The sequence below is a fragment of the Athene cunicularia genome (assembly GCF_003259725.1).
Source record: "Athene cunicularia isolate RWA chromosome 1 unlocalized genomic scaffold, athCun1 chr1_part1, whole genome shotgun sequence".
Classification (NCBI taxonomy): domain Eukaryota; kingdom Metazoa; phylum Chordata; class Aves; order Strigiformes; family Strigidae; genus Athene; species Athene cunicularia.
In genome coordinates, this window is record NW_020799091.1 from 27,899,800 (window position 1) to 27,927,654 (window position 27,855).

At 37.4% G+C, this 27,855-nt stretch overlaps 1 protein-coding gene across 1 annotated transcript; it reads right to left on the reverse strand.

The window, feature by feature from the left end:
* On the reverse strand, positions 1 to 27,855 carry RNASEH2B (ribonuclease H2 subunit B). The gene is made up of 10 exons (XM_026844092.1): positions 27,781 to 27,855; positions 24,756 to 24,863; positions 22,422 to 22,498; positions 19,783 to 19,903; positions 14,508 to 14,572; positions 13,269 to 13,374; positions 10,201 to 10,279; positions 8,667 to 8,709; positions 3,912 to 3,992; positions 1 to 1,942 (listed from the first exon to the last, which is right to left on the reverse strand). Exons 3-10 carry the CDS (start codon positions 22,470 to 22,472, stop codon positions 1,835 to 1,837), a joined length of 654 nt encoding a protein of 217 aa, XP_026699893.1. The 5' UTR covers positions 22,473 to 22,498; positions 24,756 to 24,863; positions 27,781 to 27,855; the 3' UTR covers positions 1 to 1,834.

A 27,855-nucleotide genomic window follows, 5' to 3' on the forward strand; every position in this document is an offset into this window, starting at 1 on the left:
CATAACATTATCCTGTGCTTTTGAGCGGTGGCTTTCAAAAGCTGTCATCACTGGTGCAAGCCTTCTCCTACTGATATGAAGTTGGGGGGTTTTTTGACTGTCAAATAAACTGCTGGGCTAGGCTGAATGTTTTTCAAAATATAACCCTTCCAGTTCATGACTGTAGTTGCTCATTGTGGGCTCACCCAACACTTGTTCTTCCCAGTCATAGCAAAGACCCACTGGATAAACCAATACATGCTGCTACAGGGCTGGTCTTTGCTTACTAGACAAGTAAGGTAGGAAAAAAGGAAGATGGCAATTCTAAATGGGGTGCACATAGAAACTGTCACACACAACGACGCCTACTATTAACATTTAAACTTGTCTGATAGTTAATGTCAGAAAAGGAAACTTTACTGATAGGGCTGGTGAAAGAGCCACACAGCTCTTTAACCTGACAGTCACGACTGTAATCCATGGGTTGTAAATGGCAGCAAGTAAGTCTGAAGGGGAAAAATGAGTGTTCACAAAAATTAAAAACTCCTAGCTTCTCCGAAACTTCCCATTATGAAGGGATATAGGCAGATTCTCCACTGAGCTGAAGTAACAAAGAATGACATATTTTAAGTGTCTTTCTAAAACACACATTGTAGTTGATCTACAGTAATGACTCGGTGCAACAACTGGTGGACAAAACGATGAGTGTTGTGCAGAACAGGCTAGACCTATGCAAGTGATCCCAGTGACCCCACCTCTTTTGCAGTTCTGTGAATCAGGGATGTTGCAACATAGCAAGCAGCTATCCCTCTGAATATATAGGAATACTCTGTAATGAGGAAAGAACACACCAAAGAGTCAGTAGTGTGGTTTAAGTAACAGTCCTACCTCACACAAAACTTCATGAAACTAAATGTTATCTAAGACACTCTTAAGCTTTTCAATACAGCTCCAAATAGGCTTCTTCAAAATCCCCAGTTTAAATAAAATAAATCTTTCCCTAATTACTTTTGTAAGGACCTATTGACCATGGAACTGAGCATAAAAATACCCTATATTGCCATGGGTTAAGAGATTTATCATGTAAGCTTAGAAGTGATAATGTAATTCTTTAAGGATTAAAACAGGAAAATACCAAAACCCCTTAAGAAATGTCCTGAAGTTTAACCCAACTCTTGAAACATACAACAAATACAACAAGCGCAAATTGGTTACACAAAGCACTTTATTGCAATACAGGCACATTGATATTTGTTGCAATTTGTTTCTACCATATTGAAAACAACCCAAATCCCAATATAGACACTATCTTTGCCTTGATAATTTTCCACCAATGGCAGCGCTTGCATCAGCACTTAGATTTGGGTCAACATAAAAATCTAGCAATACCATTCTACTCTGGTGTTATACTGGGTAAAAATCTCCCAAAAGTCTCAAAAAATAATGCTCCTTATGAATAAAAAAAATCTCTTCTTAAAAAAAATCAAAGCAGGGCAATGCTTCCAGCCCAGAATGGAGTGCAATGGAGAAAACTCCGTGGTGGCCTTGACTGAGCTTGCTCTAGAACAAGCAGCAGTATATTACAGCCTGATGTTAAACCTTGCTTCTCAGCTCACAGGACCATGCTAACGCAGCTAGGCTGTTTTCCTGACCCAAGCTGGAATACCGGCACTGTATTGCCTTGTTCCACTGAGGCATAACAGCTCTGTCCCACTCTAGCTCAGTCTCTTCATCACACTCCACCATGTACACAAACATGCCCTGCATATACTGTACTAACAAAAAAACCCTGGGAGACGTCTTTTATCTTAACAGAAAAATAACCACTGTATAAACGTCTTTCAAGAATAAGTCTTTATTTTGATGATTTAGGTTTGGAACTGAAGAAAGTAGAAATGGATTTCATTCCACTCTTATCAACTTTGGCCAGAGCCTTCTGTGCTGCAGACATCTTGCTGTTTGCCTGTTAGTGAAATGATAAATAGAAAAAGTTAAGCGGCGTCTCCATAGGAGGGGAGTATAAGCTACAAACTCCTAGATACAGAAGTCAAGCAAGAAGTTGAATGGCTTTTCTAGTATACAGCAACAAAAATAATGTTATACAGACTTGAAATTGCAGGAGAAAAACCTTACAAAACAAATTCAAGATCATTCAAACAGAAAAATACTTGTCATGAATTACTTAACCTCAGACAAAGACAGAGAATCAATTACAAGGACAAGGAGGTGAAACATCTTTCCTTTCTGCGGAATGAGGTATCCCAACTCAAACGTTTACTTTGGGATAATCCCTGAGTGTACATTAAGAGGAATAATGCATGTAATATAACAGATGCACACTGTACCTTCCGATTCAATCTCGTGATTATGCTGTCAGCAGGCTGAATTACAGCTCTGCATTACAGATGATGAATAATTCACACAGATTTATTATCAAAGACTCTATGAACAGTGAAATAAAGGGAAAAGAGATGGAAGAACTAAGAATGAAGAAGGTAACTAACATTTGCAAAGCACTTCGAGGCCACTGGGAAAACTTCCCAGACTTTTACACCTAAAACACATTTTATGAGCCACATTTTATAGAGCTGACCTCTTTTCTTTTTTACATTTTAAAATGTTATGTTTTAAATCTCTAGCTGTTTTCCCTATTAAGAGAACTTTGCATTGACCTTTCTTTATGATACTCAGTCTGCAGGACTTCACAGTTACAATACTTGGGATCAGCTAGAAGGTTATGGATAGGATAGAGATATGCAGCAACAGTACAATCGTCTGTGTTACTATACAAACAAAACCACTGCCAAAGTATTTAAAAAAGAGTAGTATACTGTAGAGAGTCCAAGAGCTATCTTTTCTTTCCCAGATTCTCTCATCAGTGTGCTTCATTATATCAGAAGTAGATCATATCTAATGTTAAAATGAATTATTCTCAGTTTATTTCTATTTTTATGCTCAGTTCAAAAGCTATAGGTACATAATGGGGGAAGGGGGGAAACATGCATATTTTGAACTACTTACAACCTTCACTTAAGGGGAAATCCTCTTACTTCAAAACAAGCATATGCCCTGAGTACACAAAATTCTGGGGGTTTTGGGGGGAGGAAGGAATGTATCTGTCACCAGCTACTTCTCTTTGCAAAGGGATAAAGAGTAGTCAGCACTAGTCTGAAGATCACAAGACCAGCACAGAGGGCCTTTCTGGTTCCCGGTGGACTGAAGAAGGATTCATTTTCTTTCAATGTTCAGAGAAATAAGCTCTTTCAATGTTCAGAGAAATAAGCCAGTGCAAGCCTCACAACCTTGGCACACACAGACAGAATTTATTTCTTTTCACATCTCTGGTGCTCTCCAAGGAACAGTACAGTGGCAAGCACCACTGGACTCAGATTTGAATTGGCCTCCAAACTATGGCTGGAGCTGGCAATAAGCAAGCTTTATGTTGATTTAACTTCATTAAATTGACATAAGTAAATGCACAAGCAATATTTCTAGGTAAAAATAAAGCCTGTCTTAGCATCCCTTGGAATTTAAGTAAATGCTGCCATCTTTGTTTCTTTTTCAAATAACTGAAATTTAACAGTTACTATCACTAAGCCACAGGATTTCTCATCTAAAGATTTCAAAGAAATTTGCAAAAAAATTAGCTGAGCACCTTAACACAGGTGTCAAAGTCTGTGAGGTTCACAGGAATGTTTACTAATAAAATACAGTCAAACAGTAACAGTTCAGAAGAGTTCAGAATGGGACATTAAGGCTATCAAAGCCAAACTAAGCCTGGAATGAAAATTTCAGTGAGATATAACTACAGACATCTGCCATTTTGTATTTATTCTTCTGATGTGTTTTGGAGAAGTAAAGTAGGCACTCTGTACTAATTGGCTTTTAATCTGTGCTTTAGCAAAATGCTCATGAATGCAAGGCTCGCTTACCTTTTTGGTTTTCAGATTGCTGCTGTTAAACTTAGTATAGACGTCTTCTGCTTCCACAGGGACATCTGATAATTTCCTTTTCTGAAATGTTAGAGTGAGGAAGTTGCTCTGTCAGCCACTTTTATGATGTACACAGATGGAAGTTTAAAGCTTTGGCTTTATAACGTAACCATAGCACCAAAATAGGACTGGCAATCAACTGAAGAATCTGCAGTAACCGTAGAAGATTTCTCTTTGTAATTGTCTTCTTTACACATATATACCATCTCTACAGTATTCAGTAAAGATCATTCAATATCATGGGAAGCATTTTCTTCTTCCTAGCCTTCTGAAGAATGACTCCTAGAACTCACTTGAATCCCATTTTCAACTTCCATGATTGTGACTTTGGTGTCAGAGTCTATTTAGAGAATCTTTATGGAGCAGCTGTTGGAAGTTAGTGTCTAACAGCCAGGGAACCTAGACTCTGGTCCCCATGGTCTCATGGAACTGTGCAGCAACTCCAGTGTTATTGCTATCTGCCAACACAAGTGGATCATCATCAGTCTATTATCTGTTTGTGCACAACCTTTAGAAGTAATTAGTTTGTACAGTTTGGCAACAGTGAAACACTGACATAGTTCTGCCGACTGCTTCATCACTTGAATCCAACAATATATTAAGAAGCTTGACTCTGCATGTGCTGGGTGCCTTCTAACTTCAGAAATAATGGAAGTGAACAGTTCTCGGCACTTCACACGATCAGGCCGTAAGAATGAATATTTCTTTCCATAACTGTGAGCATGTGTTTAGTTTAAAGGTGAAAACTTCCTGGTACATTTCCAAAAAGGGGAAAAAAGTATATAGTATTTTACAACACTGTATTTTTATTATTATTATATATCTGATATTACTACCCTGTCCTTAATATCCTGTGAAATCTAAACTGTGGCCTTCCTAGTTTTTGTGCCAAAGAGAGTGATTTTGCAAGCAACTTGGATGGTACCATACATTTTAAGATCCTGTTTTATTCATTTTGTTTATGGTGCTTGAGATCTCTCCCTCTCTCTCTTTGGCACAAAAGCCAGGTCTGCAGCTTAGATTTCTCAGCTCTTAGAACCAGATCCAACAGCTGCCTTTTCTTTTGATTTCAATGGGATCTGGATCAGCCTCTCTAGGAGGCTGTTTACTGTGCTGTGATTACATTTTCAAATGACAATCTAATGAATAATTACTACTCTCCTTTTTTTGAAATCTGATAAACAAGTTTTTAAAACTTACAACAAAACATTTGCGTTTCAGCAAAATGTTTGCTGTTTGGTTTTAGCAGAGCCTACATATTCTTCATCGACGTCTGTCATCATCTGCCAATGGCCAGGCTCCCTATGCTGACAAGCTGGACAGTACGACAATTACAACACAAGATCAATGGCTTACAATTAATACAAAGAACATGTAATTTTGATTTAATCATTAAATCACAGAGTCCAGACTGTACCCAGTTTACTCTTGTACTATAAGATAGAATCTATCAGCCTTTCTGTTAACCACTGAAGTTCCTACATCTCTCCTCCCTTCAGAATTTATTTTAACATAATTTCTAAACATGCAATTACTTTACCATAATAGGTTCCTACTATAACAGGAAATACACGTCAGACCCTTCTTTATTTGCAATATCTTTATTTGCAATCCTATAGTATGTCTGTCAATACATCTTGCCCTCATGAAGAAAAATGTCAGTGCAAGTAAACAGAAATGGTTTGAAGGATATATACCTATAGGCGCCAGTGTACGAGCTTGCCTTGCTCCTCTGAGATTGTGAAATAAAGGAGTGTTTTAATGCCTCAAGTTGCAGACTTAAACACAGAAGCATCCTACACACCCTGGTCAGTGCTTTGGAAATTAATCAGACCCTCAGCAAGATTTCACTGCCCAACAACTGAACAGTTCTAAGCTTCATTTCCTCTTTAACCAAACTGCTGAAATAAAACTATTTTTAGAAATAGATTCTCAGAACTATCCCAATGGTATAAAAGTTATTCATACATAATATGTAATGTACATCACATGTAGTTTAATATAGTTGTTGTAACATGCTTATATGGCTAATGAATATCAGTTGGCTCCTGATGTGTATTTAATATTTCTTACAGTGCGTAAAGATAATTCTTAACTGAATCAAAGGGCCAAGTAACTGTGCAGCCAGAACAACTGTCCAACCACATGGAAATAACTTATATGAATGGATATACATTGGAGAATAAATACTGTTAATAACAGTAAGGCCCAGTTATTCCTGCATGTGCTAGCTGACATACTGCTTAACAGAACAGTCACTGAACCAGCCAGAAATGAAGTTATTTTAGACTTTGTTTCAGTAAGTAGCAGGGACACTGCAGGAAAGGTCAGTGTAGAGCAACCTAGTTTCAGCAGACATAGGGTGCCTCATTTTAAATTAAATGGAAAGGATAATCAAAGTTGGGTTCTTAATTCTAGAGGTGCAAATTTTGTAAATCACATGCCTTACTTCTCTAAGCCAAAGCAAAGGGACTTGGTGTCTGAGGAGGACACCTGGAATGTAAAAGAAAAAGATGGAAGTAGTGATTCTGGATCTTTTACTTCCAACAATGTGAAAAATCTTGAAGGAAAGAGCTTCTCAGAGTAAACTATATGAATGCTCCCTCTTGTTCACACAGATGCACATGTATTCCACCCCCCACCTCCCCAAGATACTAAGAGTAAGGATAAGGAGAATTCTACAATGAACGAGGAAAAAAAAAGACTGCCAAAAAAAAAAAAAAAGAGGATTTTTTTTTTAAGGGTCAGGTAATACTGGGATAAAGTGAGAACTGCCAAAAAGTCAGGCTGAGTTAGACCTTGGAAAGGAAATTAAAACAAATAGTAGAAGGTTGTTTAGCCACAGAGGCAAAAAGAGAATCAAAAAAGAAAAAGTGGAGCTGCTACACAGTAAGGATTGGATAGATATTAAAGCTAATCTGTGTGTAGCCCCAAAATGGAATAAATCCTTTGCCTAAGTAAATTGTTTTCAATAAAGATGAAGAGGTTAAACACAGGGGCAGAAAAGAGAAATCACTCTATTCAAGATAGAATTAAAACTCAATGTGCTGACACTGTTGAGAGACTGCCTCAGAAATCACAAGTCCAGAGGGAAAACCTGGCAACTGCTCTATCGGGTAGGGACCATATTGCTGCAGAATAGCCAAACGCCCATCCATACATAAGGAGGAAAAAGCAATAGCATGCCTCAGCAGAATGGAGAGGGGGAAAAAAGTGAAAGAAGGAAGAATAATTAAGGATATGAAATAGATGAAAACTAAACATAGGTAATGCCTACCAACTTAATCTTTTTTTCTCAAAGATAACATATTTTTTGGTGACAGAAAATGTGAAGGGTTGCCAGAGGACTTGACATGGTGCCACTTAAGGAACTGAAATTACAGAAAACAGAGACTGCATAAGAATTTTAAGGTAGGTAAGAAACTGGGTAAAAGGGAAGCAAAGGCAAATAATGCAGAAAGGGATGTCACTGGATCAGATTACTAGTGGAGTGTCATGAACAATATCTATTCCAAATGTTCATTAATTGTTAATTAAAGATAACAGCATTCTAACATTTGCTGAATGTACACCACTGAGTAGCATTATGTATATCTAAAGAGCTTTTAACGCTGTGAAGAAAAAGCCAGAGAACCTTCAAGACTGGAAACATTAAAAATGGATGAAATGTACAGAAGTCTAAGATCAGGTACTAACTGCATAAATTTCTTGTAGATCAACTAAAAATTGCAGTGGAGAAAAAAACCCAACGGTGTGTCTTAACCATTCACAGAATGACTGTAAGCTATCTGGTACATCACACAACAATAGAGCAAATGGGATTCTAAGATGTAATGAGATAAAGTACTGCCAGTTAAGACAAGAAGGAAAGAATGCCATCATATTTTATCAGTAAAGGTTTTATCATGAATAATTATGTATGATTCTGGTCACCTGCTTTGAAACAATTGGATTAATCTTGGAATAGATGTAAAGAAATGTTCCTGCAATGATGAGGGATGGAGAACCCATCTTATACAACCAAGTTTGGCTTCACAAAATGAAAACACAAAGGATATCTGTTTTCCCTTTACACTCTGAGAGAATTAATGTTAGGGAGGGAAAAGAGCCATTTCAATTAAAAAAAATAAGATAATGTTAGCACAAAAGCACAGGGGATTAAATTGGCCATGAATAAATTCAAGGTGGAATTTACAGGAAGGTTTCTGAGCATCAGAGGAATGAGGTTATAGAACAGTCTTCCAAGAGAAGTAATGGAAATAAAAAAAACCCTAATGAGACTTACAGTGAAGAATGGTCAGTATATGAGAGATTATCCAACATGGTTGTCTGGGAATCCATGACCCAGGAGGTCCCTTTCAGGGTCCTCATAAATTACATATGAAAGAAAACCTATGAGGTCATATTGTCCCATCAACCTCAATAAAACTAAATAAGCAAAACATATATGAAGACTGCTGACCAAAAACATTAAATATGCTTCTCTCTTTCCCTCCCCTTTTTAAACAGAAAAAACAACCAAAATATTCCTTATAAAAAAAAATTAAGTGCCTGGTAAATTTCTTGCATTATTTCAGACTGGCTTTTCACAAGGCCAACTTACTTATTGTCTTGTACCCAGTGCTTGGCCTAGTCTAGTTTAAACAATAATTCAGAGAAATTAGTTTACAACACAATATCTTAATGTTCTCCTACCTTCAATGGTGGTTCTAGTGCTGGACTTTTAAGTTCTGGGAGCCTGAGGAACAAAAGATTTTAAGTGTACATTAAGACAGCTGGATTGTACAACCTAAATCTTATAATTCCTTTCCCACAAAGACTGCTTTGGTCATCAGGTGCTCACACATGGCATGTGTTTGCAAAATAAGTAGTTCATGGGCTCTACATTTCTGACTTAGACCACTAAAACAGAGCCAGGCACCATACAGAAACATGGGCTTTTAAAAAAGTTCTTATATCTGGCAACTAAACCAGAAGAACTTCACCTCACTTTTGAAAACCTTGGCTACTAGTGAGTTGATATTATAAAGCAAATAACATCTCTTCAAGCTGCAAATTGCACATTTTTCCATAGGCCACCATAACAGAACACTTTGAACAGAACTGAATTGAAGGGCAGATGCAGGGTCCCAGTGATGCTCCAAGCAAAGTCTGCTGCTGGCAGGGAACACCAGGATGAAGATGCCGGCTCTCCTTCCAGATTTAAATATCAGCTTAACACAGGTTAGATATGTGAAGTCAAAACCCCAGCAGCACTGAATGAGCACGGAAAAGGAAAGAGGACTGGGAGTAAAGATTCTACTCCTGGCTCTGCTGCTTGTTGTTTGACAATTCTGGACAAATTGCTTTAACTCTTTGGATTTCCTGCTCCCCTTGTTTTCAAATGGGATCCATTGCTCAGGGTTTGTCCTGGTTTCAGCTGGGATAATTTTTTTTCTAATAGCTGGTATAGTGCTGTGTTTTGGATTTAGTATGGGAATAATATTGCTAACACAGTCGTGTTTTAGTTGTTGCTAAGTAGTGCTTATCTTAAGTTAAAGATTTTTCAATTTCCCATGCTCTGCCAGCAAGCAGGTGCACAAGAAGCTGGGAGGGAGCATGGCCAGGGCAGCTGATCTGAACTAGGCAGAGGAATATTCCATACCACAGAACATCATACTCAGTATATAAACTGGGGGGAACTGGCTGGGAGGGGCAGATTGCTGCTCAGGGATTGTCTGGGCATTGGTGAGTGGGTGGTGAACAATTGCATTGTGTCTCGCTTTTCTTGGGTTTTATTTCTCTCATTGCTGTATTAATTTTCATAACTATTATTACTATTATTGTTAATTTTACTTCATGAAACTGTTCTTATCTCAACCCATGAGTTTTACTTTTTTTTCCAATTTTCCTCCCCATCCCACTGTGGGGGGAGGAGTGATTGAGTGGCTGCATGGTGCTTAGTTGCCAGTTGGGGTTAAACCATAACAGGGTTTCATGATGCAACTGTGATAACTGACATATCAGGTTATATATTACATCTCCCTACCAGCCCATGGTCCTTAGCATCATAGGAACAACAGAAATACACAACCTACATTTTAAAAAAAAGTTACAGTGTGGTAAATATGATCTCATTGTGTCACTCACTGCAACCCTGATGGAACAAATCTCAGTATTCAATAGAAATGACCAAAAGGACATTAATGTATGCCATATAAAACTAGCAGCTATCTGGAATGATACTTACCCCAAGTATTTTTGCAACTCCTTACTCAGATCTTCAGGAATATATTCTGATATTAATCCATGGGCATATCGTACATAGTCTTCAGGAACAGGGCAGGGAGTGGGAAGAAGAAACAGAACATTCACATTATACAGTCACGTTGCCTTAGCCATGTTGCATGTGCTACCATAAATCATGAGGTTGAATTAATAGTAAGAGACTTATAATGGATACACTGTGATGGCTCTCTGTGTTGAGTAGTTTATGTTATATGACACTTGTAGGTTTATTTTAAAAGTAAAGACTTACTACACTCACTTTGTCAACACATGTTATTAATATCTGCTGTACATACTTCACAAAAGCTGTTCACTTTCTGAGAATACTAGATACCATGTATATTTCTGAAGAAATTAAATTTTAAAAACCTGTAAAAGTAAAAAGCTGACTCAACAGAACACGCAATCATTAATTTTAAAGCATCTGGATCTTACAATTATTTGGCAAGGGCTTCAGTACTAAAGTACATTTTCTGGCTTCAACTGAAAACAATTAGATGAGACAATGAGTCTATTTCAAAGTCTTGTGCTTAATTTCAGTACTTTACAGAAAATGCCAAGGCCTATCTAAACATCACTGGCAAGAGGGGATAATTATCTGTGGAAATATGAACTACTAGAAGCTGTTTTCAGTACAGGGCACTCCTGATACAAATGTTTTTCTGAGAGATTGGAAAAAAAAATTGACCTTTTCATAACTTGAAGTCCTAAACCAGATCTTTTCCGGTCACGTGCTACACAAGTACTTACTGATCATGGGCTGGATCTTTTAAACTTGCTGTTGTTGGTGTTGCTAGGGAGTAACAGCACCATGCTCAGGAAGTATTTGCCAGACAGACATTAAGCTAAAATCTCACCTCTGAATTCCATCTACAACAGGCCAGCTTTATCTGTTCATATGCATACACACGTAGAGAGTTCAGAAGCATGTGGTGACCTAGCCTCAGTATTGTAAAGAACTATTTCTTCTGTGCCAGAGATAGCTTCCTCTTTTTTTAATCTAAAAAGCCCAATGCAAACTGACACTGATGCAGAAAGCATAACAAACTGATACCAGCATATGCATTTCAACTATACTGACATCAAATTTTTAGTATCTCCTATCTGCACTTCTTCCTCCGCTGCCTAGATTCATCAAGGATTTGTCACTCTCTAAGCCCACTTTAGGGTCAAGAGAGAACAAGAAAAAGTTCCAATCCAAGACAATTTCACCTCAGCACTTAGGATGTCCAATTTATTGCTTAAGAAAAATATTCCCATCATTTCACTCTTTGCATATGACACTGAAGTCAACTGCTATTATTCTGTACTAAACACAAAATCCATTCTTTTTGCATTTCTTCCTTGAAGCAATCTTCACTGACTTCCTTTAGCAATTTTAAAATACTACTGTTTGCCTTCTAGGGAGTCTGCGTTCTCACCCTAGCTTTGCTTTGATGTTAACCTCCTGTTAAACATCAGAAATACTTGTGCACCTGCCTTCTTTGTCTTCTGAATGAAATATTCCAGTCTCGCATGTTACACTTCCCCTCCTTCCCCATTTGCACCCATTACATCCTCCCAGATTTTTGCCCTACAACATCTGTAGATGCTAACTACATATACCCATCCATTTATAAGGTACTGAAATTTCACAATACCCTATGAAAGCAATTCTCTACAGAAATAAATTGCACTGTCATGGCAGTGAAAGGATCAGACAAGAAAATTAGTCTTATTAAAAATAAGTGTTAAGTAAGGTCCATTTGACTTCCCATTATTCACCCTGCTACATACAGTGGGAGTGCCTCCAAAACTTACCTACTTTTAATCCCCAGTATTCCCTATTTCAAATCTAAAAAAGGCTTTTGAAAAGACTATAATATATCCATGTTACTGTAAGTAAGTAGGAAGGTAGAAAAAACACTGCAGATGAGCTATTTTATTACAAGTTTCAGAGATAAAGTATTTAAGCATAGTCAATATGGTTGCTGTCAGGACAATTTTCCCTTTCTTTAAAAAAATGGGGGTGAGGAAAAGGATGAAAAGCTACTGTAAAGTTAAAGTCACAAGTTTTCCAGCTTTGCCTCTTTTTAAAAACCATATATTACAATCTCTGTTCTATAAAACTGTCTAGTTGCCTCTTAAATCTCATTTATGTTGTTTCCTTTGATATCATTACTTGGTAACTCATTTTCCCCTTCGTCAGCAAGTTGCTTTGTTTCTCCTTAGTTTTCAACAGCATGCAGACTTCTGAATGTCTTTGTAACAAGAAACAATTTGCTTTTTTTGTCTTGTTCTAAAGATGTCTTAATTTTCATTAACATTCAAACAAATTATTCCAAGTCCATTTTCAGGTTTCTCTACACAACTTCATATCCCAGTAGCATTCAGGACGTTGTCCTCCCCACAGAAAAGGTGACTAGAAGCAACCAGGATCACTCCAGACTTTTTGGTACCAGGACTGCCAATTTCAGGGCAATTTAATGCACTTTTTTTTTTTTGCCCTTAGTAAGCACAACACTTGTGTATTCTATACATTTGTCACATAAAGTAATGTCTGGACTGAGAGCTTTTACTCTGTGACTATGACTTCCTAAGATCTCTTGCCTTTTTTGAGAATTCTATGAAAAGCATTTGTATGCTAATAAAAATAGTAATTAAAAAGAAGTCTGTTCTAATACAGAAACATTTATTGGGCAGACACTCATACATATTATATGCATGTGTCCTACTGTCCAAGACAATCTCAGTTCAGCAAAGCATTTCAGCATATATTTCACTGAGAAAAACATCTTCTCCTTGAACTACAGAGAAGCTGAAAGAACCCCAGATGAAACCTACTGTTAATTACAATGTCATAAGATGAAAATACCAAAGAACTCAGAAAAGTCAAGGCACACAGTCACAACATATATGGAATTTTCTGTACAAGGAATAAATTTACTGCAAAGGCCGATTTCAATACATTTTAGATTCTAATCATGTGTTTTATCACCACATATGCAATTTCACAAAAATAGAATTCATTACAATGTTTAGTTTTCTTACCTTCTTTAGTATCTGTGGTCTGTTTACCACTGATAAATGCAGCTGCATGTACCCTTTCACCTACAGATATATTGTTGCTTTTAAGTGCTTTCACTGTTTGACTGACCTATAGGAAACCACAGAATAAAATGTCTGCATCAGTGTTTTTATGCCCATATTAATGCAGTGACAAAGCTCTTGTAATTTTGTTTCAAGCATATAAAACACTCAAGTTATGGACTGTGGTGAAATTTAATATACATTTGTAATGACTAGCATATGAGCTCAAACAACCTAAAGAAACTAGCATGTCTTTGAACATGTTGCCTTGGCAACACAGCACCAGTTTTGAAGCACCCTTAGATGAGTAGAGCTACTCAGATGCAACAGCCATGATTATACAGGTGAGAAAGACACCTGCTTGGAGAACAGAGAATGCCTGAGCTCAGCTGGATTGCAAAGACAGTCCTGATGGAAATCAAAGATAAAGGACTTTACAGGGTACTGCTATACTGGATCTAACAGAGATATAACTGGCAGAAGAAGATACATTCAACAACACAAACAGGTACTTGTTCAAATGTAAATATTCAGGTATTCATTGCAAGATAGATATCCCCATGCCTCATCATTACATTGCACTGACTAATGTAAATGACAAGGCTTCCTTGTAACATGTGATGCATACAATATTTTTCTACAAAGTGGTATCATAGTAGGGACACACATGTGTGTGTAAAATGAGATTTGCCTTCTTTATACCAAAACACAGACCACATCAAGCTTAGCTATAACACTAGTTTATTTTCTGCATACTGTACAGACCTCCTGAACAGAATGATTGGATCAGGATAGCAGCAACCACACCAGGACCATTCTGAGAGATTCTGCCAAAACTTCATGAGGAAACCCATTTGTAACAAAAAAACAAGGCATTCTGTCCAGCTTTAAAGCATGGCAGAATTTAAAAGCTGCAAGAGTCAAAGCTCTCCTCTAGCCCATCTGTGAAGTGGACAAAGCAAAAGACAAGCACCTCACCTTATGCAAAGCCTACAGAAGACAGCCAGCCCCAACAAAAAGAGAAACGTAATAAATTTGTCATTTCTCTAATATCACATTCCCAAGTGCAAGAACTTTATTGTGATATCTGTCCTTGGACAGGACACATACCTTGAACTGCGGCACAGCACATGGCTCAAATACAAATATGGACAAGCTAATAAGCATTGTCATTTTGGAAGTAGAAGAGAAACATAATACCTTTATCTTTAACCACTTCAGTGTCTTCTCTTGGCTGTATCTGTGGAATTTCTGACTGCCAATCTCTGAGAAAAAACAAGTAAGGGGAAGAAAGTAATGACTGGTTTGGACTGCATTTTCAATACATTTAAGATCTTTGAAGTTGTAGATACAGCATGAAAGTTAATTTGCAGCTTGCACATGTTTGATATCAGGGCAGTAAGTTTCAAAAATATTGGAAATGTGAAAAAATAAACAGACTGAGCTGATATCCACAAGTCTGAACAACATGACAATTCTCTAATTAGGCCCTAATCCAGCAAAGTACATATTTTATTTATTTATGTGTAATCTTGGGCTGCGTGGATTCACCGAGATTCTTCCCAAGCCCTTGAAGTTTGCCAAACCTTCACTGCCCTGTGCCACCAGACTGTATTTTAACTACACAGTTCACAACACAAAATGTTCGTTCCACGACTACTTTTTTTTTAAAACACCATATCTTAAATCTTTACTTACTGGATTCCAGCACCTAGTGAGAGAGTTGGTTAGTGAAGACAAAACATCCACCCTTTTAATAAACCCTTTTCCTATCAGTTCTCCCAGTTCTCCCCTCTGACTTCAGAGTGCGACTAAAGCAAAAGTTTGACTTCTGTCCCCCTTTTACATAGTGTCAAAAGAAAATTATTATACAGTGTCAAAAGAAAATACAGAATCCAAAATGGTGAAACACACTCCTCATGGGAGGAAGTACATGATTCATTTCTGTTTTACTGAGCAACATAATGTAACTCAATGATATAAAAATTTCAGAAAGTGTTTCCCCTGTGATAACTAGGGTATCATGAACACTTGCTGTTCACATGTGATCAGTTATCTGGAGACATGCAAGATCACAATGCTGAGGCAAAGGAGAGAAAATTACAAAGGCTCGTGGAAATTTCAGTATAAAAATTCAGTATTAATTCCCAGAAAACTACATTTTGGGAATGGAATAAAATGCCTAATAAGATTTCACAGGAGATTTGAGAGTCCACTGTGTTTCAGTCTTTTTCTTTAACAGGTATTTCAGTAAGTTTTAATCTCATGTATATCATTCCCATAAATACCTACATCTGTTTCATGTCATTTACTGATCCAGTATGATATTCCAATGCTCAGTTCATGGAGTTTCCTTTCCCCCTTGCAAACAACAACATATTATTTATGATTCCTTCAGCATTTCCTTCTTTGGGGTTTATCTTGGCTCTTTCAAATTGCATACAATTAGCTATTATGTGCTCTTTGTGTATGCATGGTAGGGGATATGGAGAGGTTGAGGAAACCTTTACAAAATAAAGTTTATATCTATTGCAACAGTTGTAGAACAGTAAAATGCAAAAATTCTTCAGAGCAAGAAGAAAAAAAACCCCAACTAACATGCACTTCATGAAGTTGTTGAGTTACAGGTAAAGTAATTAGCTGTGACATTGCTGGCTACAGCCTTTAGGACTTAAGAAGTTTCTAAATGGTTCTGAAAGAAAAGAAGCAGAAAATGGGGGAGACGCTCTGGATACTTGAACCTGCTTCTCAAAGAACTAACATGGTTTGGGTCCAAGTACAGTGAGTATGATTCGTGGATTCCTCTCTTATCTCAGAAAGTTCGAGGAAGGGACATCCTCTGGCCACCATCCCCCACCAACCCACGCTGAAAAATAATTCTAGTCTGGATTCCCAAGCAGACTCCCCCACAACAGTCAGATTCAGAGTGACTCAGTTCAGAAAGGAAACTTAGAACTGTGAAGCCATTTTCATTAAAACACGTGAAAAATAATTACACTGAACCCTTCAGAGATCACTTTGTTTGAAAATATTTTGTGTGCTTGACAGTTTTGACTATTAAACTCTAGAAACTGACAATATTTGAGACCTCTGAAGAATTAAAGTGAGTTATGAAAGTCACAAACTGCTGACAAAAGGATTCAATATTGGAACGTGGATTTAACATGTGATGCACATTTGATATTGGTGAGAGTTAGCGACTATGTTTGATAATATGAGTATATATTGGAAAGCCTTTTGTTCCCTAATGTGTCTGGTGCCTATAAAACTGGTCAGAGACATCTGGAAAGATTGGGTTTGAGAAATACAGATGGAATATAAGTGGTTCTACAATTAAATAATATGTTCAGCGATCGGGTAATCGCTATGTAGACTTGGAAGTTTCCCTGATGTATTGTTGAGCAAACTGCCTAAAGCACATTTTAACATCCATTTTCTCAGTGTTTTCCATAACTCTGAAACTCATATGGCCCCTTTTTTCCTATCTTCTGGGAATACAAGCTTGGCAATATTACTTAGTTATTCTAATCAGGTAAGTTTTCTTGGCTCTTCATGTTAATCACATCAGACAAGATCACAGTGCAGTTTTTGCCTTGCAAAATGAAACAGAGTAACACTCTAGAAATGGAATTCATAACCCTTCCTTAAACCTTCTCTATTGTACTTTCTATCTGATGTTTGAATTTATTAGCAAACAACCTGCCTCATCCAGATTTAGCAAGCTGTAACACACCCTTTCCCCAGCTACTAAAGCAGGTAACCAGGAATTTAATCCAGCAGAATGAATTTTCAGTGCCCTTCAACACTGAGGCCAGGGAAGGTGGAATTTCTGCTAATTCAGTAAGTGTAAACTGTGAGTGCTCTACAGTAAGAATTTGTTAGACAGTGCCTTAAGATTACGAGTGAAATAATTAATGTTGTTAGGTTCTGCCAAACAGATCAGAGCTGCAGAAGACTCAATACAACAGATACTTCTTACACTAAAGCCCTACTCCTTAAACAAGAAAGGCTACAAAGTAGACAACAGGTCTTAGAGTTAGAAATGAGTACCTTAGTCATAATATTGGTATTTTTTACAGGCAATAAAAGACATGAGAATATGAAACACATAGAAGTAGATTGAACAGAAAAGTGATCTGTGCATGACAGGCAAGCAAGTGCCAATGTGTTTGTTGCATAACAATATGCTTGGTGTTCTAAAAAAAGAAAGAAATCCCAAGAAAAAGGCCCACTGTTACTTTCAACCCGACCTAAACCAGAACATGAAAAGAAACAGCAGGTACATGCCTAGGGACATCCAAGAACATCACATACAGCTGGTGTGTGTGTACAGATGTGTCCAACTTTAACGACAAAAGCAATTTTTACCTTACATTTCAGAACAAAAACTAGGAATTGAACATTAACTTCTTTACGGTTAATATAATTTGCTGGCAAAGTGACACAAACCTATAGGTGTACATCATATGTTATTAAAAACATCAATGCAAAAAATCAGGCAGTAAAGCATCTTCACTACTGCCTAACAGAACACAGTTTATAAGAGGATGTGCTTGTGGATAACAACTGCAAATACAATTTCAGAATGGATACAGAGGTTAGACCAAGATAAAAGACCTTGTCTATAGAAAATACTTTTTTTTTTTTAAATTAAATTTTTATTTTGCTGTTAAGAAGGGAACATAAATACTGCCCAAAGGCAGCACTGTTGTTTTGTGGAAGTGCCCCTTCAGAAAAACAATACAGGACTTGCTTACATTCCTATACAGATTTCTTAGTTTGACAACCTAGAGGATCTGGCATGATTTTTCACCTGCTCAGATGGGTGCACCTAAGTTTAGTACCCCTTCTCTCACTTCTAGCTCCTTAGTCAGTGTTATGACAACTTGTAGGGCACAGCCTAAAAGCTTAACAAGAGGTTTTATTGGAAGTATTTCATTACTTCATGGGAAGGCAAAAATGGTTTTGCAGTTCAGATGCACCTGTCTTAAAGAAGCCTTCTCAAAAGTCAGAACTCACCCAAAGAAAAAGGTTGCCTGCTCCAAATGATATTGAATGTAACTATATGTTTTCTGACAGTTCTTTTAGAAATCCAGGAGTATCACAACAGCAACTATCCCAGTCCCATCAAGAATGTAAAAAGAGTCTTGCTGCCCAGATTTCCTGCTCTCTTGTTAAAGCTATCATTTTCAACGGAAACATGTCCTGCCCTAAAGCTGAAATTGATTTTCTGGGGGAAACAACTGCCTTACATTACTGCCTATGCACCATATCATACAGGAAATACTTGGACATCTAAACCTTCCGGGAAAAATTCACATCCCCCCCCTTCATGTTCTATACAGCAATAAAGAGGTCTGGTGATTTACTTCTTAGCAGGGTTTTCATTCTTCTACCATCTTTCCTTAGACACTTCCCAATCATCTGTAAATCACCTAAATATTTCCTCTTTATATATATATTTTTCAATGAAAAAGGCAGAGTGCTTCAAGAAAGCAAGTTCCTAATATTTCTGGCTTTTAATTTGTGTACCTCAGCTCCTTGGAGGAGCTCTACATACATAAGGGTCAGACAGCTTAGTTATTTTCATTTGGTGGTAGATTCAATGTTCTCAGACTCCTGTACCTCCTCCTGTAGATCTCCATCTGTGTGTAGGTAAATTACCATTCACAAAATGAGAACACTCTTTAAAGGACTGAATATAAAAAGTGAGGCCTTGCATCTTTTGCAGGTCTGTTAAGCTGTGAAGATTATTTAATGCTCCTTCCCTAGAAAGCATCTATCGTCCTCAAATAAAATAAAAGCCCCCATACCAAAGGGAATTCTTCGGTATGGGCAAAGGCTGAGGAAACTATGTACAGAACTGATACTTAGCTATTTTTTTCCATTTAGGTTTTCTCTCTCATACACTTATGCATCCAAATCAAGTTTTCTAGTTTAAAAAAATTAAGTCTTTGAACTGAAACCCACAACACTAACTTATGCAAAGCTAGAAAACGTGTGTTCTCCTTTCTCAGCAGCATATTCTCTCTTCTCCAGTTTTTCCTATTTATTGTTTAAATGCTTAGCAGCAAAGGGAGAAAAAAAAATCCAAGTGGACAATGGTTAACTTCTTCCACACCAGACCATCCTACACTAAATAAAGAATTTAGAGAGATGTAGAACTTTCATCAAAAGGCAAATAAAGTTCACAACACATACGATAATGTCAAGAAGCCAGCTCTGATGAGTTTATCATTTTTATGATACCTAGCAACAAGACTGCACAAGTATTTTAGGTTACAGAATATGATCTGTGATACACATATTACTATTCACAATACTGCAATGATGACTTCTAAGCTTAAGCTTCTGTTTTTAAAGTACAGCTGCATCCAGCACCATGGGTGTTTGGTAAAGCAAAAAAATCTATCTTATAATGAAGTGACATGAACAAATCCAGCCTTTTTTTTGCCTCCCAGCCCCTTTTTTTCACCTTTTTCTTCTGTTACATGATGTATGTACTGTTTAACATCTGCACACTTCAGCAGCAATGGGCAGCTAGGGTACTCTGAGTCTAGCACAACTTGATCGAGTGGCTGGAACTTGCCTCGCTGCTGAAAATACATCAAAGGGATTATAAAAGCATTATTATAATGTGAAGACACATATACACACTACACATATATAGAAATATATATGCAAGCAGTGGCCATAGCTTTAAAATAAAGGATTTAAAGAAGATTGTATCTTGAATGGTAACACATGATACATTCAGAAACTGATTACAAAGCAAGCTATAAATATTTATTTCAAACCAGTAAATACCCACAAAATGCTGAACTCTTCAATTACTGCACTTAAAAGACTAAATTTAAAACAACATGGGGAGAAGCTAATGTGAAGTACAGCGTGATTTTTTTGGAAGATGACATAAGACGCAGTAGTCAGTGTGTGCCAACAGTGTTTTAGACCAAAACCTGTTGGATTAAACCCAGTGTCATAACTTCCATTCAAATTTTGCTTTTCCTTCCATAAAGATAAATCTCAAAGGAGCAGGGCAGCTTCTGGAACACAGTTATTAACCTTTCACCTCTGCAAAGTCAATTCCAGTTTGGCCAGAGTATGTATATAAAGTGATTTTGGCACAACTTAAATAGCCCCACACATGACAGAACCATCAAACAAATTTTGCCATTGCCAAACAATGCATAATCATTCAGCATGGTTTGGCACAACTGGCAGCCTTCCCTTTGGAATGATCCTTTAACGCATCAGTACAAAGACTCAGTGAGCTCTCCATCCTTAGAGAGAGCATGGTCTCAGGAGCCAAAGCTGAAGTCATTATACTGGTTAGCATGAAAAAACCCCACTTGTGTATACTGCTTTCATTATTAATTACTCTTCTTGCTAGACAGTCAGAGGCTTAATAAAAGTAATCATCCATTGTTAAATCACAATAACAACAAGCAAACAAAAAAAACCCAGAAAAGATTTAAAGATCTTTTTTCTCCTGAGAAAGAAAAGGCATAATAACAATGGCAAAGAAAGTTACAAGACACAGAAATAAAGCAGCAACAAACTACTTCCTACAGTTAATTTACCTGCACAGACCTGCTTGTGTCCCAGAGCAAGACTGCCACATTTACACTGTGCAGAGGCACAGAGCCTAGGTCAAGAAAGCCTGCTGTATAGGACATGGCTCTGCTCAGAAGACATATTAAGCATCCCTGCATCACACTATCAAAACCATCATAAGATACCCAGTGGGTGCCCTGATATTCTTTAGTTAGGCCACAAGTGATTGTGGTGCATTCAAGCTGGCCTTGCATTAGGTATCTGCAACACAATCCCCAAGAGTTGCCTTTACTGAAGAATATACAAACTTAGGCAGGGCACTGCAGGAACGCTTTTGCCCTGATTCAGGACCCAGAACAGGTCTAATGCATTTATCTGGCATCATGCCTGGCCTAGCAAATCAGAAAACCTAGAAAACAATGTAACAATAAAGTAAAGGGCAGTACAGGGCTGTTCCCAAGCACAGAAACAGCAGCAGTAGCTGTCCTTTGCTCAGGCTACCTTAATATTTTACCACAAAGACAGAGAAGATTTACTGTTTCACTAATTGAAGTTTGGTATAAAGCTTTTGGAGGGATACTGAATTCAAACAGCGCACAGTGCCTAGAGGAGCTAAACTATTCCTTGTGAAATTCTTCTGATGGTCCACTCTGAAGCAGGAACAGACTACAGAAATATAGAATATGTTTGCGCATCTTATACCATAAACAACTTAAAAATAATAACAGAACAATAGGTTACTATTACAAACATGTAATAGGACTTTATTTGTTCACCATACAAAAACTGTTCTGCGTTCTCCACTTGCAATCTAAAGCAGAAAACAGCAAACAACCTTATAGGAAATACTCTTAGAGAAAAAACTCTTGAGATGCATAAAGTGAAATTATTGCCTCCATAAAACAAAAAACAAGGATCAACATTTACGTTTTATTTTATGCTCTTTTTTCCACAGGTAAACCATAAATCAATAACTTTGCCTATGTCTTTTGATACACTTCAGAAATTTGAGTGAGGTTTTGCCACACACATGATAAATCAACTAAGGCATTTATTAATTATCCAACTTTTGGATACTTGATCATCCTGTTTTCTATGATACATCATCTCTACAAATACTGCTTCTAAAAAGGTAACAGTTCCTTTCAAATTCAAGGAAATGTTCCTTCTTCCTCCTCAAATTCTTCTTCCTTTTTCCTTTCTTTCCCAAAATGACACATCTATTGATGCCTCAGAAAGGGCACTAGTTTGTTTTACTCTGATGACATTTCATAATTCACTAGTTCTGTGATAGGCTCACACAAAAGGACAAAAGAGATTCTCTACTCTCTTAAAAAGGAGGTGATTACTTTGTTGAGATTGCAAGCTGACTCCTGGAATATACTTTACTGACCAAAAAACTTAATGCAAATAAAAGCACTTCTAGGGTGGATATCTCTGCTTTAAATGCAAAATTTCCATTATTATGGAAGGCCCTTTTTGTAAAATTAACATAACTTCTGCCGAAAATGAAGTCAGAAGCATGTTCTTCTGAGAATTAAAATAAAGCAGGCTTACCTCCTTGTCTGCCTTTATGAGGTAGTAAAGTACCAGAAATAAGGGGTCCATTGGTGTAACAAACAGCAGGCGCCCATCTAGGTGAGAGATTTATAGAAGGAAACTTAGTACCAAGAGACACAATACATTGACCTTTTATTTTTAGGATGTTTTTCAGGAGTGTGTGCAAGAGGAGAATAATTTTTTTCTGTAAGTATAGCAACATTCTATTAAAATGGGCAGGAAAATAGTATTCATGATTTTATATTAAAAATACAGAACTCAATTCTCAACCCTGCCAAACCAGAGCACAAGTTCCACTGCAGTCTGTTGGCTTCAAGCACTCTTAGTTTTGCTTTTTTCTGGACTATATCAAGAACAGCAAAATTGAAGCTGCCCTCTATTGGCAGATTTGGGTGTAACAGAAACTTGTTTTGGGATACAGATATATCCAGTATACACTCCACCTCAAACACTGGTCAAGGAACACTGTCAAGGCAGAAGAGGTAAGTGGGGCAAGAGAGAGTTACAAGAGCTAGTTAAGTTAGAACAGCCTCTCATCTGTAAGAACAAAATACATAAACCAGAAACTATGGCTCAGTATGTTGGATTCAAAGTTACACACAAAGAACCTGGTCTCTCATTGAAACAGACACCTCCACCCATCTGGAGCTCATTGCAGGACAATGGCTTAGTCAGGCTTTTTGTATAATTGTATATAATTGGAAACAATGTAACATCAAGAAAATTCACTAATGAAACCCAATAACTGATGACAATTTGACATTAATTAGCAAACCAAACACAAATAAATGCAATTTTTTTTGGTTGTTTTAAATCACATGATTAGATAATTAAAGAAAAGGAAATCCTATTGCAATGGCCCTAAAACTAACAAAAGATGGGGTGGGAAGAACATGGTTTGGATGAAGCTGATATCCAATCTAACATCTATATTACTAATATGATGCACTGCATGAGGCAAAGCAAGCATTAGGACTATTTACAAATATGAAAGCTTTGATAATAAAACTGGAGGGGAAAAAAGCCACTAGCCACATTCTCAAAGCTTCCCTTTAAATGCTGTCCACTGTACCTCCAGGAAGACTTATTTTTTTTTCCTTAAAAAGTTCAGCCTTACTGTATGTGTACAAAGACCTCTGCCCTTCTCTGCAGATAACAAGATAATTTGCTTTAACTGCAAACACACAGCTTTTTTTTGTGTTGTTCTTCCCTTGGCCGTTTCAGAAATGCAGCAGCCCTAACATTTAGAAACAACTTTTCTGCCTGTATCTTTTAAGGAAAACTGAGGCGATGATTCCTTAAGGCAACTATTTCCCAAGGGCCAAAATAGAGGTTAGAAAGGGAGGGGAAGAATACAATATGGACATAATTGGAGGCAGCAAGCAGACCCAGTCTTTTGGCTCACCCCCAGATGGAGCAAGGAAAAGCTCACAAGACATACTGCTTGCACTGCTCTATGCACCTGCAGAGGATGTTTAAAAGTTAACACAAGCTTTGGGATATTACTGTTAAAGAAGACATATATCTGGTGGGTTGCTTTTATTTATTACTATAAATGGTCTTTCTTCTAGTTAAAAAGGACAAAATAAATACACTTGCATCTCCTGAATTAATACTTACTGCTTGGTCTATAGACATGCTGGCAAAGAAACACTACTCCAGTGACATCCTTACTGATGAAGGATTGTTAAAGGTGTCACAAGCAGTTACATAAGTTTCCTCCTCATTTTCAGAAAGGTGAGCTAGGATCAGAGAATGGCTGAGATGGTACAGACAACCTTACTTAAGACAAAACACTGAAATTGCACCTTCAGACAGCAGGCCTATCCTGAAATCCCAGCACTCACACAGGGGACTACAGAAGTAATTAAAAAAAAGCAAGATCATACATTCCAATGCCTGGAGCTCTAACACATCGCCGCTCTGCTTAGGCAGCTAAGGCCTTCCAGCCCTTTTTCCCTCACGTAGGATAACACATATTTTACTTACACTGAGGACTTGCTGGTCTGATTGACAAGGCAAGCTAAGTATTTTATGGCACTTCAGTTTAAATACAATTGAATGACTTCCTCCCCCCTCCCCTCCTCTCCTCAAAGACAAATGAACATCTGTCTAATTGAGGCTGCCAAAGGCAGCCGTTTAAAGAGAGACCACAAAGCCCCCAGCCCTGGTTAAATCCAGACGGCAAATGAGCGTGTCAGAAGGTGGGGATGTGATGCAGCATGCCTCAAACAACTAAGAAAAACACCTGTAAATTTACTAGAAGAAAGAGGGAAAGTCTGTGTATGAACATTAGTTACAGTTGAGGGAAGGATATGTTATATTACTCACCTTGTTGAACAGTCTGACCTATAAACCAGGAACGATATTCCTCATGAAAAGCTTTTACTTCAAACAGCTGCTGTGCACCACTATTGAATAAGTAAAGGGTTGCTTCCCCTGTTGAAAAGAAATCTGGTTTGTGTTTGTAAGCCTTCGCAAAAATCAAAAGACTATCCAATACATCTGAAGAATGTCCCTTATATACATACAGACACACAAACATACACACATTCTACATAAACTCACTACAAAGAAAGCTCAGACAAAGAAAACTATTATATACAGATGTTCATTTACCAGCTCTATAAACCAAACTGAATTTGAATCAATAAATAAGATGTGTGAATAGTTCATCTTACAACACAAAGTCTTTGATCCAAACCCAAATCAAAATCACTCAAGAAATCAGCTTTTGTCTGACTGAAGGGGGAAGGTGGAAAACAAGAAAATTCATTTCATCATGTTTGTCTCCAAGATATCAATATCAGACTCTGAGTTAGGGGAACAAAAGTCTCCATCTTTCAAGTGACTTTTTTTTTTTTTTCATCAAAATGAATTGATGATGATTCAGTATGGGTAGACAAACAAGGTGAACAAGGAAGCTAAAAGAAGTTGCTTCAAAGTGCCCATCAGAATCATGATAGTTTGGAAAGGAAAAGGAAAGCTCTATTTTACGCCACTCCATAGCACAGCTCCACCATTTCACATTAGTTCTGGGTTATAATGAAAGGGTGATGACTGGGTTGCAAATAGCAGTTTCCATACCTAAACCAGAAAGTTGCCAGAACTACTGAAGGGGCTAATGAAATTTGGTCAGCTGAGTCTGCTGGCTTGACTGGTCCTGTCTTGGTTATCAATCCACCTTCAAGACACAAGAACAGCTACAACATGGCAATCCTGCTCAGAACACATAAATTGCAAAGCTGTGCTGACTTGCAGATCATGGGCTGGCTCAACAGTCTCAGTGTAAGCTCCTGCAAGCTGACATCAGCACTGCTGTTCTCAGTCTGCAGAGATTCCGAGGTACAAAGGCAGGTCAGCTAAAATGGGCAGACACATCTCTTCCCAAAAATGACTTATAATGCATTCTTCCCCCTTTATCCAAAAGGCTAACCAGATGTTTAACCTGACCTAAAGATACAGTTTCAGTTCTCTGATAATTTTTCTTTTGGGGAGAGGAGTGAAGAGTAGATATAAGGGGGAGCAGAGGTTTCAATCATTACCATGTGCTTTTCAACAAGGGTCTACACCATAGTTTGATCAGCACCAGACGTCAAAACTACTCACAGAAGTGCTCACTGAACAACTTAAGACTCCTACCAGTGAGTGCGCTGGCCAAATGTGGTGGTGAGCTATGAAATCTTGGAAGAGGGACCACTCCTATTGCCTAATTCCAGATCCTTAATTTATTTGCTTATGTTAAAATGACAGTCACCACAGCTTCCCAACACTATCATTAGACACAAACTCTAGGAGGTGGAGAGAGAACCTAGGCAGTTTTGCTCACAACTTTACCAATTCAACTAGTTGCTTAAATCTTGTGGTATAGTTATTTCCCTTCTTTTTGTTCAGCACTTGAAAAATGCTTCTTTTGGTACTGCTGAATTGCAGGCTGAACCCTAGTTTACAGTCTTTGTAAGGGATAGAAATTTTGTCCTTTTTACCTGTCTATAAAAAAGACCATACATACTTTTATTTAATTAAGTGGCTAGCACGAATTCTATAGTGTGCTGAGTACTTCAGTGCATATTTATACAATATCTGGCATCAACAATTCATCTGTCAGACCCAAAAGTAAGGAAAATACATTAATAGGACTGTTCTCAGTCCTTCCATTTTCAGAACCTATAATAGGCTACATAACTAAAAGTTTATGCAGGTCTATAAATAAGCTCCTGCAAATTCTGAAGGAACACACCCAGGCAATCATTGTACTTTAGGTTTTCCCCAGAAACCTTTCCCAAGATCTCTGTTTCTACAAGGTAAACAGATCTCTTCTTCCACAGAGAAAATCAAAATTAATATCTACGCTTTTAAAAACATAATGAATTAGAAAGCCAATATAATACAGCAGGTGGAAAATATCCATGGCTATATGTTCCCACTGCAAATGTGAACAATCAAAAAACAGGTATCATGATGAATGATTTCACATTCTATATCTTTTTTTTTTAAGTTATTTTCCTCTTTCAGGAACAAGTAGCAGTTACTATATTGTGACATTAAAATGTACCTGAAGACTTTCCTTACAAACATATATAAATATCATCAGTGTATTTCAAAACAAAAACATACAACTTAAATCTATAGAAAATAAATGAGCTTGTGAAAAGAAAAAAAACAAGCATGAAATGTGTTTTTCAAACAAAATGTTAACCCTAACAAGTTTCTGTTGCAGTATCTCATGCTCCAATTATTACATTGCTCATATAATAACAAATCCTTGACAAAAAGAACAATCTGACTAAAAGAAAGTAACTGTGGGATAGCAGTGTCATTATATTGCCTGCGTTTGTTGGTCCTTCCAAAGTATTTTGAATTCAGAGTGCCTCACCATCTATGAATGAGGAAAGAGACACCACCACTTGGACCAGGGAAAGAAGAAAATTAGATTTAAAAATTAAGCCTCAAAAAGCTTGGTAAGTATAACCGAATCAGTTCTTCTAACTTTGACTATTTATTTTATAGCATAAGATGAATGCTATGGAGCCTAAATTTGAATTAAAAAAAAGCCCAGGCTCAACACCCAACACTCTGAGCTCCCCAAAACTAATGCACTTATAAACAGAACTTAAATTACATCTCTTTTTTGTGCTGCCAATATTCCTGACGAATAAACAGTTCATCCAATTAAAATTATAAAAGAAATCCTAAATGTTTGCACAGTATTAACTATCTGGCATCACCACCAGTGTCTTTGGCACGTAAGACTTAAACTCTCACCATTATTTCAGCTTGCAAAATATGAATCTTTTGGTGGTGTAGGTAATCAACCAGAATATTAACAGGCTCATGTCACAATTCCAAAACTTGCCTGTGCTTGGATTGCGCAGTTTTGTAAACAAAGGTTCGCTGTCAGGTGTCTTAGGGGGGTCAGTAGCGGCCTCTG